This window comes from Vigna umbellata, chromosome 3 (genome assembly GCF_029865625.1).
Source record: "Vigna umbellata cultivar VRB3 chromosome 3, Vumbellata_1.0, whole genome shotgun sequence".
Lineage (NCBI taxonomy): Eukaryota > Viridiplantae > Streptophyta > Magnoliopsida > Fabales > Fabaceae > Vigna > Vigna umbellata.
Window position 1 is genome coordinate 9,735,889 of NC_142167.1, and position 16,442 is coordinate 9,752,330.

Genomic DNA, 16,442 nt, shown 5'->3' on the forward strand with positions numbered 1-16,442 from the left:
GTGGTGGGGAACCCATCGACGAACCATCTTTTTCAACAATTTTAGGTTCACCTCTAAAGGATCTACAATTTCTAAACACCACTTAAACAGAGTTTGTAAAATGCGCATCTTATGTGTCGCTGCCAGTAACGAGTTCATGTTGGCAATGTACGATGTATCTATCCAAGCTCGCAGCCGCCACTATAAAACAGTTCAAAATTATAACAGTCAATTTGCTTCTCCAAAACAACAAAGAAAACATTCCTCTTTACGGTCTACTTACATTGTTATTAGAGGATTCCATTTTCAACTCTAAAAATAGCGTCTGTCAAATATTCACCTACAATACCAAAAGCTGATCAACTTACTATTAGTCAAAATCCTTCCAAAACGCAACTACCCATACCATGGAGTCAGGAATCCTGAACTCAGCTTTAAAACATAGATTACACAATCAAACTCACAATAAATGGGAAAACCAAACAACCGCATACATAAATGGCGAAAGGAATAAATGGGATAACAAGGGTTCGCCAACAAATAACCAGCGTCAAAACTCCAAAAAACGAAACCGAACAAGGGCATATAAAATACCTTGCGATTAACACTCACCCCAACTATCCAAGCAACAACGGCGACGGTAAAAAAACCTCTCCTTTGAAGAAAATGTGACAACGCTTGCCCCTTCAATACACTTCCTCCTAACACTTCAATGGTGGACGGAGACAAAGGACTTCAATGCCGGACTTCAATACTTCCAAACACGATTTCGTAGGTCAACAAAGACCATCTCGGTGACGTGCCCAAAGTTCACAATGGTGGACGCAGGGAGTTGATTTGGTGGAAGGAAAACTTTCGAATGAATAACTTGGACACAGACAGTTTCGGGAAGAGTATGGGCGCCAATAAAATATTCCGAAAGTGCCCTCCAAATAAGGTTATTTGCTTTTCAAATTTCCAGTTAAAACAGCAAATCACAGCACGCCACGTGTCGTTGTCAATTTGTTGTCAAACAGGCGTTGTCGAATAAACCTTTTCCTTATAAAAAATGTCGTTTCTGGAACCTCGAGAGTGGGTTGCGCGGTTTTGGCGTGCAAAGTGCACGAGAGGTTCCGTGGGGTTCGCAACAAACCCTAACTCATGGGATGTATGACATGGCTTGAGGACTCTCCATTGGAAAATGAAGGTAGAGACGATGCATAGGTGTTGGCCCACGAGGTTGTTTCCGTTCATTTCAATCTCGTCCTCAATTTGTCCTTTAATCACCAAACTTTGGAAGAAGAAGAAGGAGAAATTGAGGCCCTCCATTGTAACCACCACCAAGCCTGCCACTGTAACTCCATAGGGTCGACCACGTATCATAATCATCACCTTCGGGATTTTTTTTTCCGACACAGCGCATAATGCATTTAATATTACGCAGATAACATAACGTAGGTTTTTGTTGGAATCAACTTATGTGCCCGCAGCTATGTCTTACAACATAAATTTTTTTACAAAATCAGATTTTTATTTGTGTAACCGTTTACATGGATAATGGTCAATTTGGCTTAAACTCTTTCAAGACTTAGCTAACATGATCATTACATCAATATTGAGTCTTTCCTTCACCATGGACTGTCCAAACCTCGGTTTTCAGCCTCTATTCACATTTAAACACTAAAAAAAGTTTCATCCATTCAAAAAATTTCTTTGGCTACTTATGTACCCGGGTTTTGCAGCACAAGTTTTTGTACAAAATCAGATTTTTTTCGTATAATCATTTGCAGGGGCCCTTGTAATAGATTATAAGGGACTGTATGGCCTATATTCCCAAAGGCAATTTGAGTGAGATAACATATTTTCAACTTTGATCTATCCTAACTATTTTCATCATAACTTTTTTTACATACCTCCAAATGATGTGATTCTTTCTTTATTAGAAAATAGACTCAAAACTCTTTTCAATGACAACTAATTTGTGATTTGGACATCTGAGTAAGTACAACTTATTCTTTAAAGTTAATGCTTTATATATTCATGTCAATTCTGACCTTTGGTGGTCATTTTGCTCTTAATTTTCTTCACCGAACTCCAAATGAGTTGATTCTTGTTTTGTTAGAATCTAGACTCAAAAGTTTTCAAATAACTATCAACCCATCAAGTTATAACTATCAACCCATCAAGTTATTGTTTCATGTTTGTTATTTTGGATGGATGACTGAGTTTAATGGTCATGGGTGTTGTTTAGTGCATCAATAAAATACATTAGACCATTGAATTGTTGAGTAAAAAGGTAATTTAGATACTTTCCCTGTAAGTGCTTAAAAAATAAAAGTCTTTATAAAAAAAAATTTAAAAATATAAAATTCAAACCTAAGATTTTAAATAAATATATGTGCTATCTCATCAATTTTGATGTGTACAAACACTTAGGCAGCAATGAAACACACTGCTGCAGCAAATCAGTAGTGCACTTCCCAATTTAGGCAAATTTGATGTTTTAGAAAGTGTTTTGGCACAAAGGTTTAAACGTGACCAAATGAACAGTAAAGATGAACTTTGATGCACCAAATACATGTATAGAAACAACCAAACTGTGCCAATATCCACTGAATCAGAGTATGACTGGTTGAGTTCCAAATTTGAAGTAAAAATGGGAAGTCAAACTATGATTTTGCAGATGTAATGAAAATGGACCAAGGAAACAGTTTACACAAGTTTCAAATGGTCAAATAAACTTGCACAAATGGTTAAACTGTTCAGAGACAACCAAATGCTTCAAATCACAGATTGAGTTGCAAATTATGCAGCACTTTGAAGCAAAAACTGGACCAGATTTAATAGTACAACAGAAGCAAAGCTGGCTGGTTCAATCACAGCTGGAGAAAGTCCTAAATTACTAGATCTAACTGCAGTTAAACAGATAGCAGAATTGAAGCACCTAATACCAAACAAAGACTACAAGCACAGTGCAAAAAGCTTGGTAAAAACTTTGACAAAACTGTTTTGATGCATTTTGAAACAACTCAAATATGATTTTCAAAAATCAGTGGTTAATCTGAATTGAAACAAACCAAGTTTAGAAACTTCAAACTAACTTGCAGGAAGGTTCAGAGACACAAGAACTAGCCAGAAACAGTGTGGTCAACATCAAACCAGAAATGCAATTTGCTGCTGAAGTTAAAAACAGATTATGAGGAACTCAACCACTCATTTTGCTTTTCTTTGATGCATATGAGTTGTAATAGCTTTAGACACTTTCAAAAACAGTAGACAAACGTGCACAAGGCTTGAAACCACAAGAAATCTGGACAGAAACAACATTGACCACATCAAACCAGAAATTAAGTTTTGATGCAGAATTGTGAAATAGTGAAGAATTTTGATGTGGATTTTTGAAACTGGAAACAAAGTTTGCACTGCTAGTAGCTCCAATGATCAAAGGTGGACATTAAGCCATTGCTTATATGATCAACATATAGCTAGCCAATGCATTGAACACACTTAAACAACAAGAGATAATGCTGGAACAGAAGTAAACCAATTAGACAGTGAAAAACAGCAAACACTTGCACAAAACTGGACAAAACTTGGAATGATGATTAAGCTGGATTCAAACGAAAATTAAAGAAGTTGCACCGATTAAAATGGAAAACAAACACTAAGGAACAGTGAATGAGGACAAACATCCACTACAATCACGAAATCAAACAATAGAGGTGAGAAAAAAAAAATTCAAACAGTGGCAAATACTGGAACAACACATGACAAAAGTGAGAGATGACTGAAAAAGTGACTTATCTCTTGGAGACTTGCGTGGAGAACCTGGCTCTTGATGCCAAATGATGGAAGCTACTCCAGGATATGCAGAAGAAGCTCCAAAACTCAGAGAAGTGGCAGCGGATTGAGAGAATGCAGTGGAATTTCTGGATGCACGGTAGGTGTTTGATAATATGCTGGAGGTGTTTGAGTGGTTGTGTTTGGTAGAATTCTAGCTCAGCAAGCTTTCCAAAGGGGAAAGAAGCTAGAGGAGGTGCAAGATAACAAAGCACAAGGTTGAACTTGAGAGTGAAAGCTGAAAATTGGCAGCATTTCTTTACTACAAATCAAGTTCCATTTACAAGTGATGAAGCTCTCTATTTATAGAAGAAGGAGAGCTTCTAAAACGTATTGTGCAAGTTATTTTAAATGTGCACATGCTGTAAAACAGATGGAGGAAGCTTGGGAAGGAAGCTTGGGAAGCAAGCTTTAATTGCCAACTCAGCAAAGCAATTGAAGAAGATGGAGTTGTTGTCTTTGGTGTTGAACGTAGTGAAATGCCTTGAGCACCAACCATCCATTTGTGCTTCTTTGGTTTTCTTACGTGGCAACCTTTTTAAGTTGCATAGACATGGTTCCTCCCTTTTATTAATATTCTACAAAAGCAATGTAAAAGTATTTAGCAAAGAGAAAGAGAACTTAGTAAGTAATACTCCATAAGAGTAAGGTAGTGAGTGCTCCCTCTTCCTCTTGAATTCTCTTGGACATGGGTCTTGTTAAAGGTCCTATGTTAAGCTTAGATGGTCCTCCATCAATCAAGTTGCTATGAAGAAAATTGTGTTATTGTGTAATTTTAGTGACTTGTTTGGGTGTTTATGATATTTTAAAGTATGATTAATGTTTCTATATGGTGTTATACAATATGAAAGTGAAGGAATTTATGTATATGGTTTCAAAGTGTTTCAAAGTTGTGAAAGTGAGTTCCAAGATGGAAATGTTTGTTGCGGTTTCAAGTGTGGTTAGAATGAATGTAGGTAGTTTAGTCTTGGGGGTTTTTCTGACACTCTAGTGGTCATATATTCTCAAACAGAGAGGTTTGACATATGTGGTGAGAATAGTAGGGGTATTAGTCCTGGGTGCTTCCAGTATGATCCAAGACATGGAACAGACTAGCTTTGTGAGTGTAGTAGAGTGAAACCCATTGACAATTACTTTGCAAAGAAACTCTCTTAAGAAGAACTTTACTAGCTTTTAATTATTAGTGAGGAACATAAGTAGCTTTTTATTATTAGTGATGTCGGTTGACAGATAAATCATTCTTTAGCGAGACTTATACTTGTCCAGGAATTCAGAGTAATAATAATAATACTAATAATAAATAATTATTTATAAAAAATCTATTACTCATTATTCTTTTAGGTGGAGAAACACGGTAAGGCTTTTATTTGAGTTTTTTTAATTCCACCACCAACGGCAGGATTCGGATCTATATTTCTTGACTGTTTGCCTGCTGTACAGTAATAATCACAATTCTTAGAATGATTTTTCTGAGAAGCTTCTACGAAAAAACGCAAAAATGTAACACGTTAACTTTATAATTCCACCACCAACCGCAGGATTCCAATCTATATTTCTTGACCGTCTGCCTGCATTTTCGCAGCAATTTCTGCTTTCACTAATGACTACGAAGCACAGAACTGTTATACCTATGCATTATATAACACACGAAGATATTGCGTAATAATAATAATAATAATAATAATAATAATAATAATAATAATAGTTTAAAAAAATCTTTAACTCATTATTGTCTGTGGAGAAACTCGGTAAAGAGACAAGGCTTTAATTTTAGCTTTAATTAGAGGGAATAAATAAGAAGTCCTAAATACGATTTCGAGATTATAATAATCACAATCCATACAAAAGATTTTTGTAAGAAGGTTCAAGGAAAAAATCAGAGAAAGAGACTGCAAAAATGAAACGCGTTAACTTTATAATTCCACGACAGAGACAATAGTACGAAGATATTGTGTTCACTTCATTTTACCTCTCTCTCTCCTTTCTCCATAAAGTCAGGCCACTCCCTAATAACAACTATCTCTCACTTTCCCACTAAAATCTCAAATTCCGTATCATGTCCGAGGGTATGACCGTGTCTGACCCAACAGCCCCTATCGGACCTTCCGTCGTGTCCGACGCCATCATCCATCACACCCCTTCTTCCTCTCATCCATACGATGTATTTGTGAGCTTCCGTGGTGAAGACACGCGCAACAACTTCACTAGTTTTCTCTTTGGAGCTCTCCTTCGAGCACGCATTGTTGCCTTCAGAGATGACGAATGTATCAAAAAAGGTGATTTCATAGCACCCGAGCTTCTACAAGCCATTCGGGGCTCTCGACTTTTCGTTGTTGTCTTTTCAAAGAACTATGCTTCCTCCACTTGGTGCTTACGTGAACTCGTAGAGATATTTAATTGCAGTGAAACTTCACCAAGACCTGTTATACCTATATTTTATGATGTTGAGCCTACGACGGTGCGCAACCAGAAAGGATGTTATGAGAAAGCATTTGCAGAACACGAAAATAGATTCAGACAAGATAAGGTGAAGATGGAGGAAGTTCAAAGATGGAAAGAAGCTCTCAGAAAAGTGGCCGATATCTCTGGTTCGGAAATCGGAAATAAGTGAGCACTCTTCTCTCTCAATTCAATAATTAGTAACAATTGATTTGGTGACAAATCTATCCTTATTGATATTTGGAAGTGCTTCACAAAAATTAAACTGCGGTGTATTCTGCATCTTTTTAGCTATTTTTGCTTATAGACTAATCACAATATCTTATAGTTTTCTAAGACTTTCTTTATGGTAATTATGATTTGTGTTGTCATTATATAAAAACAGAGGTAATTGAGTCCAAATATATACTAGTTTAATGAACATAATAGTTTGACAGTTAAAATTTTTTACGTTATTATTTTATCCTAAAAATGTATATACTCTTTTTCATGTTCTGTTCACGATGTCTTGCCTTCGTTTCATTTAAATTTTCAGGCCACAAAATGAACAGATTGAAAAAATTGTTCAAGAGATAATAAATAATTTGAGACCAAAACTTTTAAATCTTCCAAGGGATGAACTAGTTGGGATAGAGGATCGAGTTCAAGACTTAGGAAATATTTTGCGTTTCGACCTCAATGATGTTCGAGTTGTCGGAATAAGTGGGATGGTTGGCATAGGAAAGACAACTGTTGCTCGGGCTTTATACGAAAGAATTTGTCATCAATATAAATATCGTTGTTTTATTGACGATGTAAGCAAAATATTTCTAGATTCTCGTTCGATGGGCTTACAAAAGCAATTAATTTCTCAGACTCTAAATGAGAAAAATGTAGAGATTTGCAATGTTATCGAGGGAACATGTTTGGTGCAGTCCAAACTGAACAATGCTAAGGCACTCATAGTTTTTGACAACGTTGATCAAGTTCAACAACTGAGGATATTTAGCGGAAACAGAGACAATTTGTTGCGAGAATGCTTAGGTGGAGGGAGCAGAATCATCATAGTTTCTAGGGATCAACAAATATTGAAGATACACGGAGTGGATGATATTTATCAAGTTCGACCGTTGGAACGGAATGATGCTATCCAACTATTTTGTAGAAATGCTTTCAAAGTTAATTACATTTTGAGCGATTATGAAAAGTTGGCACGTGAGATACTATCACATGTTGAAGGCCATCCCTTGGCAATTGAAACAATTGGGTCATCTTTGTTTGGCCGAAGTTTGTCACAATGGAAAAGTGTATTGGAAGGGCTAAAAGAAAATAAAAGTAAAAATATTATGGATATTTTGCGCATAAGTTATATTCAACTGGAAGAAAAATACAAACAAACATTTTTGGATATTGCTTGCTTCTTCAATTTTTATAACGAAGAACGTCTGAAGGAAATTCTAAATTTCCGTGGATTTCATCCTGAAGATAGCATACAAGTTCTCATTGATAAATCACTCATTACCAGAGATTTCTATGATGGGATGAGAATAAAAATGCATAGCTTGCTAGTGGATTTGGGCAGGTGTATTGTTCGGGAAGTATCACCTAAAGAGCCTATAAAGTGGAGTAGGTTGTGGACACGCAAAGATCTCCATGATGCTATGTCAGAGAACGAGGTAAAATTTACGTGTTTGATTATAAATTTTAGATTGCAATTATTTTAGAATTTGTAAATACTTCAAAACATACATCTAACAATGTGTCATGTTATAGGCAACTCGAAACCTTGAGGCAATATTTCTTACATGGGACGATGATGTTATAGGTATGTAAACGTTGTATTGTGAAAGAAGAAATTCCTGTGTTTTGTTGAATGAGAAACTGCCTAATATTATCATAGACAATTCAACAATTACAAAACTGCTTCTAAATTTACGGAATCATGCAACTGGTTTACAGACGAAAGAATCAAGGCGGATGGTCTATCAAAAATTAAACACCTGAAATTGCTTTATGTTGCGAACGTGAACTTTTCGGGAAGTCTCAGTCATCTTTCGAATGAACTAGGATATCTTGTTTGGTACAGATATCCGTATGAGTGTTTGCCTCAAAGTTTTCAGCCACACAAACTAGTTGAGTTAATCTTAAGTAAGAGCAGTATTCAACGACTGTGGGAAGGCACAAAGGTAGTGTAAATTAATTTATTTGTACTTCTTTTAAAATAAAGAAAATAAATGACAAACTTTTTATTTTTAATTCCTTTATTCTTTGATTAATTTATGGAGAAAAGAAATTAAAGAAAACCCAAGTGCCATTATTAATTTTGTTTTCTTTTTTTTTTGCCCATCTATGTAGCCGTTACCCAATTTGAAGCGTTTGGATCTCTCTTTTTGCGAAAGTTTAGTTGAGATGCCAGATGTAGCAGAGGCCCTAAATCTTGAACGGATAAATCTTCAAGGATGCGTAAAGCTCCAAAAACTCAATCCATCGATTGGGAGTCTGAGAAAGCTTGTTGTTTTGAATTTGAGACACTGCAAAAAACTAGTAATCTTATCCAATATTATATTGGGCCTGAATTCTCTTAAATATCTGGATGTCTTACTAGATGAAACAAGGAACACAGAGCACTTGATCAGCTGTTTGTCGCCCTCCTCTCCTCTCTCTTGTTTGTGTGAACTCGATCTAAGCTTCTGTAGCTTAGTTGAAATTCCTGATTACATTGGAAAGTTACGTTGCTTAGAGAGCCTAAATTTAGAGGGAAACAATTTTGTTAAATTGCCTAACCTCAAGGACCTTTTTAGACTGTCTTTTTTAAACCTACAGGATTGCAAGCGATTGAAATACTTGCCTGATCTCCCTTCACGAACTGTCTTGCCCTTAGAACATTTCAAGCTGTCGAGAGTCTCAGCTCCAATACTTGTTTGGCCTTATTTATTGAGTTGTAAAAGTACAGGATTAATCATTTTCGGCTGCCCAGAATTAGTTGAGAATGAACTGTGCATTACAAAGAGTTTTTCATGGGCAATTCAAATTGTTGAGGTGTGGATGCTCTTTCCTTCCTCTTGCTTTTTAATTTTTCTTTTGTCTAAGAGAACAACTACTAACCAATAACTCTTCTGGTACCAGGCGACCTACCACTACGCGACCTACTACGACCAGGCGACCTACCGATGGCTATTCCCAGAAAGTATTATACCTGGAAGTCAAATACCGAGCTTGTTCAACAATGAGTTTGTGAACGTGGACATAGAATACCTGGACAAAGAAAACATAACCGTTGATCCACCTCCCGTTCCGCATGACAATAATTTTATTGGTGTTTTGTGTTGCGTAATATTTCGTCTAGACCATGAAGAAATTCCAATGGATTTTAGAAGAGATCACATGTGGTTACATTATGAAGAGGTTTCTATGGACGAACGTGGTATTCATCATTATCCTTTCAGGTTGAGGTCGATTATCTCATTGTTGGCTTACGAGGATTTTGTTACGGCGGATGTGAAGAAATTTCAGTATCGCTGGGTAAATGAACAAGACCTAATTAACCTCAAAATGATGCATTGTGCAAATTTGACAGCTCGGAAGCGCAAGACGTAATTGAGGAAAACGGTTAGGTACCGTATTTAAGTTGCAACCCATCACAATGAAGAATTGAAGACTTTATTGAACGTGGAATGTGGAAGTATGATTTGCTACCATCTAACCAGAGAGGCACAGTAGAAGCAGAAGTAGCACTGAGTAATGAAAAATGATACTTTAACAACCACTTTAACAACATTTTGACACTGGTCATGTGTCAAAATTTCACAGAGTTTCAAGTGTTAGGGTTTCATTTGTCATTTTCAAAATTGGATTCTGAGGTAACCTTATAAAGAGAACTCTAGAGAAAAGGACTTCTCTCTCACCGGCGCCGCTCACCGGGTGAACATTGTTCGTCCTTCGAAGATTTGATTGCAATGACCACCGAAAAAGTGAGCGTTTTCACGATTCCGTAGTCATTTGACTGTTTGTTTGGAACTCTTTAGTTGTTGTTCGGTATGTGTTATTTTTGTTCTACTTTTTTTCACCATTTATTGGTTTTATTATTTTATGGGTGTTATTGATATATTGTTTATCCTTGTTTGGTTTTGGTGTAGTGTCATGGAGGAACTTGGTGAACAGAGTAAAGCTTTTCATACGAGGAAGAAGGTACGTAGGGTTTTGTTACTTTTGATGTGCTATTGTAGATATTTTTACTTTAATGGACTTGTCTGAGTGTATTAACACTGATCTCTCATGTTTTTCAGCTTATGGATCTTTCACTTATGGATCTTTCATTATTATCCAATTGATTAGTATAAGTATGCATATATAAGTGTTTGACTATGTTTATTTAGTTTTTTCTGCCCTCATTTTCTGGTTTTATATCTTTCTCTGGAAATTCAAATGTTAATTTTTTTATTTTATAGGTGTGTTCTTAGTCACCCTGATGTTGTTGCCCTTGAAGAATGGATTAGCACAAAAGGTTTTTTGACTAAGGAAAGCTTTATCCCAAAATTGCATATTCCATGTGATGAAGAAATTCATTTTGCAATCTGCCCTCATTTTCTGGTTTTATATCTTTCTCTGGAAATTCAAATGTTAATTTTTTTATTTTATAGGTGTGTTCTTAGTCACCCTGACGTTGTTGCCCTTGAAGAATGGATTAGCACAAAAGGTTTTTTGACTAAGGAAAGCTTTATCCCAAAATTGCATATTCCATGTGATGAAGAAATTCATTTTGCAAATGAGCTAATAGACATTCACTTCGAGTCAGCTTTGGATGATCAATTGAAAATATGTCAGTCTAAAATCCATGCAGACCAAGGTATGAGAAATACCCATGTCTCAAGTAGTTTATACTTTACCTCGTCATCCTGAGTAAGATAAATTATCTGAGTTCCCTTTTGACATGACATAGTTAAAATCTGGTGATCATGATGCAGATATTGGGATGGTAGTGTTGCATGAAGGAAGTTCTTAATTGTTATATTGAATGTGAGTCACGCAGGGATGAGAAAGAGCACTTGAAAGTGACTCTCCTACGTATTGAATCAACATTGCAAGGACTTTTTTCATGTTTGCCTGACTTTGTTCCAAACTCTAGAAATGGAATGAATGAAGATTCAAAGAATCTGTTTTTAATTGTTGGGGCTACAGGTTGTACTGTTGGCAGTACTGCTATGAGAGAAAAGACTGCTAAGATTATACATATAGCCTGCAAGTAAGGATTATGCTATGCTGATGTACATTGTTTCTTTAACTTATGTTGATGTTCACAAATCTTGATAATTTTTTTTATTAAGAGATATGTCCATGGAGAAAAAAATCAGATGAGAACATTCTGTTGATACTAAATATTCGCATCATTGATGCTTTAGGAAACTATGGTACCAACTTCTGTGTCTGAATAAGTTCAAATATTACTCTGTATAGTTTGTATATGCACCGGCTAATTTTGTTTCATTCCCTTTTTTTCCGCAGAGAGTTTGGAATTTGTTGATCAACACTACTTTGGCTTGCAATAATTCGGTATATTATTCACTTATTATTATTATTTTATTTTATTGCCTAAAAAAGTAAAATTTATTTAAAGATAAATCTTTATTTGATTCTTACTAAGTTTTCATTAGTATACTAAGTTTATTTATTTTTATTATTTACCACTCAATTCATAGCTATTGAAAATTTGTTGGAAACACATATTTTAAAGTTATGCTTTTTAATTTTAAGATCTATTTGCTTCTTCTTTTGTTTTACGTTTTCACTTATTATTAGAATAAAAGTTATAACTAATAATAACTACAAAAACACATTTTTCCAAAACTCTAATTGTCCAAATATTATAACGTAATGGTATATTAGTCGATTTAACTTCTATCCCTAAAATAATTAATATACAATATAAATTCATCATCACATCATGCAGTTATTTTTTCGAAAAGATATAGTTTATGAAGTGATGTTCTTTAGTTTGAGAATTTTAGTAACATATTTTTTTTCGTAGATTTAGATTTGTACTTGTGTTTTGATGCTGATGTTGAGTAAGTTATACAATAGTTAAAAATATGAGAGGACATCAAACAACTTGACCCATAAAAACACGCATGTGATAGTTTTATTAATTTAATTAAAAATGAATAGCAAAATTGGATACTAGATGGAATAATGCATTCAAGTAACCAAGATAAATATGTGGATTTAATTTAATTTAATTTAAAACTGTATATTTATTATAGTGCTATCAAAATGGATTGGAATCCATCAATCTGACCCATCACGAGTTTGGAACGGGTTGGTTTGAAAAAAAAAAACAAACTTTTGATACAGGTCAATTTTGAGTTTCCGGATCAGTTTCCGGCATCTCCACTACTGGTGACTGGACGCGTGCAGAGGATGGACGATTAGCTTGCGCCCCTCTGACCGCATCACGCTCAGCCCTTAAAGTTTCTATCTTCGTTTGCATGGCCTCCATTCTCCTCCTCATCTCCTGTATGAACGCTGCTGGGTCTTGATCCATCCTTATGGTCGTAAAGGTTGTCTTCTATTTCCTTCGGCCCCACGGTGGGCGCCAAAATGTTTCTGCTGAATGAGACAGGGGAAACTCCTGCAACGTCCATCCAGAAACACTCACTCCACTCCTCCGATCAGTCCTTCGTCCTTTCTCTCCTTTCGCTCGTCCTTGGTCACAAAGTGGGTTGACCTGCAGCAAACACTCCGACGCTCAAGTCAGAATGGGCTATCGCAAGTCTATAACTATAAAATTGAACAAAGAGTTTACCTTTCCCTTTGACTTCTATTTATATAATTTCAGGGAATATTATCCATTAATTTACCTCTTAATGGCTTTCAATGTTCACTTTAAATACTCGACAATGACCGTTACCTCATTAACCATGCATTCATGAGCATTTAACGGCTGTCTGCAGTCTACTTTCCTCACGCTCGCCCGACCGGCTGTGTTGTGAAACACCCGATCGGTTGCTTCCCCTCGGTAGTAACACAAGCTTCGGTCGATTGCCTACCCTCGGTAGTAACACAAGCCTCGGTCGGTTGCCTACCCTTGGTAGTAACACAAGCCTCGGTCGGTTGCCTACCCTCGGTAGTAACATATAAGATTAAGATTCTTGTTCACAAGAGTAAACTAGTACAAAAATTCACATGTCTATTTTTGGCTAATTATTCAAATTCTTGTTTTTCATTTAGTTTAAACCAAGATCTTTCATTTACCACCTTCAAATATGATTAACATAGTTGTTTAAACACAAATCAAACCATCATTTTATTGTTAGTGTTTCAGTTTGTTTTGCATTGTGTACTACTACTTTGAGAGTCGGTAATTTGAATTACAAAAAGTCAGTTTTTTTGTTAGTGCTTCAGTTTATTATAATGGGTTAAAATGTTCATATATCCAGTAACAAAGGTTCTGAAATTCTATTGGTCAATTAGATTTAATGAAAGCTTTTGAAAGTTTTCAACAAATAACATGTTTTATTAAGTTCAATTCAACACCCCACTCCCTCCCCTTGGCCTTAAACCTTTTAAACCAACGAACATCATTACGTCTGAGCTAAATCTAGGTGAGTTTTTCATATTATCTCTATGTAGTTGTGCCGAGGATATGTGGGAGGTGTGGTCGTTGTCGTTGTCGCTATTGTTAAATTAGTAGTTAACAAACTAAATAGGGTTAAGTTACCCTTAGTCATTTCCCAACGAATACAATATTATTTTTCAATAATTGATTCTTATGAAATCTTACTCAAAAGGTTAATAAAACACAATGCAAATACTAAAAGATAAAAGTAAAAGTCTATTAATATTGAAGATTGTTTAAGTGTGAATTTAACGAAATAACAAATAAAAGACTTTTAAATCAATTATAGTAAAATAGGTTAATTTTACTGCTTTTTCAAAATAGATTCATTATTGGTTAACCATAGATTATTGTTCAATTGATTATTTTTTTATTTCAAATTAATTAAAGTATATTATTAATTAATTTGGTGGTGATATTCCTATCAACTAAAGTAGATTCTCAATTAAAAGGAAAACATTTCTAGATTATTCATAATAAATTCAACTAAATACATTCTCAATTAAATCCTATTATGTTTAATCATATATATTATTTTATCTCCTAACTAAGTTAAAAGTTAATTAATCAAAGTACATTATTTACTAATTATTGTTAAAGCTTTTACCACTAATCAAAGTACATTTTCAATTAGTAGCAAAAACTCATTCAATCATATGAAAGTTCCTAAGTTCAATCAAAGTGCATTCTCAATCAAAATTAAAAACCTTTAGACTCATGATCAATATCCATGTAGATTAAAACACCTTGTTGATTAGCTACAATATTAAAACCATTACTTTTGACGTGATTGAGAGATAAAAGACATAGATGAAAGTTTACCACAATTGCAAGCCTCTCTTTCCATGTTCTCCTTAAAGTTGTCTCTTTTCTAAACTTCTTCTTCCTCTTCCTTGAAGGTTGGCCTAAACTCCTTCTAGGATGCATATCATGCCACATTCATCATGCCACATTCATCAAGCCACTTAACCTCCAATCTTCATGCTTTAGCTCCTTCATTTACTTCATCAAGCAGTCTCCATCAATTTGCTTGAAGGAGCTTCCATCAATATCAACGGAATTACTGATGGATCATGTTGTTTTATTTACTAGCGAATATTTTCTATCGATAATGTATTGGTGATTTCGTTTACCAGCAGATTTGAGGTTGTTAGTACTTCAATCAAATGATGTCAAATTGGGATATTCTCACCCTTAAATTCCATTTTGTGCGAATTCTTCCCCTTGCTCTATGCTCTCGTCGTTGAACCTTCCTCTCGCCACTATGGTCCAGCCATCCAATTGGTGTTTGGTTGTTCGTTCATCCTCGTTTGAGGCCTGCTTCATTGACACTTCCGTCGGAGTCGGTTGTCGTGAGACAATTGGGTGCCTCCTACGTTAGAAGAAAATATTGTATTAATCTTGTAGTGGTTCTAGAGTAAAAGATACTTCATACTTCATATTGTTATGGAATGTTGTTAGACTTCAACCTTATTAATAAATTAATGAGTTAATTTATTATCAGTTTAGTAATCAACTTATAGGGTCACATACTAACGAGTGTTCTAATCTTTGTTGGACGGAAAAATATTAGATTAAATTAAAAAGCTTAATTTTAATTAATTAATATTTTTTTCTAAGTTGAATATTATTGTATTTTTTCAAGTATAAAAAATACAATTAATAAAAGTTTAAGAATATATATATATATATATATATATATATATATATATATATAAATTGATTAAGTAAGACTTAATAAAAGATTGATAAATCAAAATTTAAACATGATTTAATAAGATTTATTGTGTACTAGAAATAAAAAGTGGCTTTGATTTCTATTAGACAGAAACAAAAAGCAAATGTGGATCGAGATGTTTTTTTATAAGATAGAATAAAACCAACTTCAAGAGACACATCAATAAGTAAAATGCTCATTTAAAAATAAATAAGAAAAAAACCACCTAATGACTATAGAATTTGGTTCCACGAATTGACACAATAACACTGAAAGCTAAGACTTTACAGTTTACGGTAATTATTTTTTTCTTAATTTTTTCTAATGTTTATTTGATTGAAATTAGCAATGATTAATGAGTATATAGATCTCAAAGTTTACAATTATATCTTGATCTTATTTAGAAATTGACATCATTAATTTTATATTCCATTTAAGTTATAACATCAGTAATAATTGAGGAACACATTTTATATTTATTTAAAATTTAAAATATAATATAAAAATAAAATAATTATAAAAAAATAAATTTTTATATTTTAAAAAAAGTAATAATAAAAATATAATGTAAAATGAATATAATTTTTTTGTGTCAAAATATTATTTCTTTTATAAGATTGAGACAGCGAAATTATACTTTCATGATATATTTTTCTTTTATGTCTCATTCAGTGTAGTCCTATTTTTTTTTTTTAAAAGTACGAATGACACAACGTACCATTTGGTTTATCCTATCTCATAAATGTTAAAGAAGCTATTCCAACACTATATCTTATATTTAAGTTTCACTTATAATTTCTTTTGAGATATAACATCAGTAATAATTGTTAGTTAAATTCAGCAACAAAGTGGGATCCAAATGAGTACATCGGATTAGATCAAGTAGATTTTGACGGT

At 34.3% G+C, this 16,442-nt stretch overlaps 1 protein-coding gene across 19 annotated transcripts; it reads left to right on the plus strand.

Moving 5' to 3' along the window:
- The first annotated feature begins 5,750 nt into the window (after positions 1–5,750).
- Positions 5,751–15,153, plus strand: LOC124830455 (disease resistance protein Roq1-like). 19 transcript variants are annotated; one of them, XM_088108622.1, is made up of 12 exons: positions 5,751–6,405; positions 6,773–7,892; positions 7,990–8,041; positions 8,176–8,402; positions 8,572–9,255; positions 9,343–10,251; positions 10,353–10,404; positions 10,503–10,556; positions 10,665–11,062; positions 11,181–11,458; positions 11,719–11,766; positions 14,728–15,153. In XM_088108622.1, the coding sequence occupies exons 1-6, from the start codon at positions 5,855–5,857 to the stop codon at positions 9,811–9,813; spliced, it is 3,105 nt and encodes a 1,034-aa protein (XP_087964748.1). In that variant the 5' UTR covers positions 5,751–5,854; the 3' UTR covers positions 9,814–10,251; positions 10,353–10,404; positions 10,503–10,556; positions 10,665–11,062; positions 11,181–11,458; positions 11,719–11,766; positions 14,728–15,153. The 19 variants fall into 19 exon arrangements, with proteins under 19 accessions (XP_087964748.1, XP_087964742.1, XP_087964746.1 ...); XM_088108616.1 differs by lacking the exon at positions 14,728–15,153 and adding an exon at positions 12,565–13,077 and having other exon boundaries at positions 11,181–11,624; XM_088108620.1 differs by lacking the exon at positions 14,728–15,153 and adding an exon at positions 12,565–13,077.
- Positions 15,154–16,442: the final 1,289 nt, after the last annotated feature.

Coding starts and splice junctions, on each gene's coding strand:
- LOC124830455 (XM_088108622.1), top strand. CDS start 5,855: ATGTCCGAGGGTATGACCGTGTCTGACCCAACAGCCCCTATCGGACCT. Junction 8,042..8,175: donor ATGGGACGATGATGTTATAG/GTATGTAAACGT, acceptor ACTGGTTTACAG/ACGAAAGAATCAAGGCGGAT. Junction 9,256..9,342: donor GGGCAATTCAAATTGTTGAG/GTGTGGATGCTC, acceptor TTCTGGTACCAG/GCGACCTACCACTACGCGAC.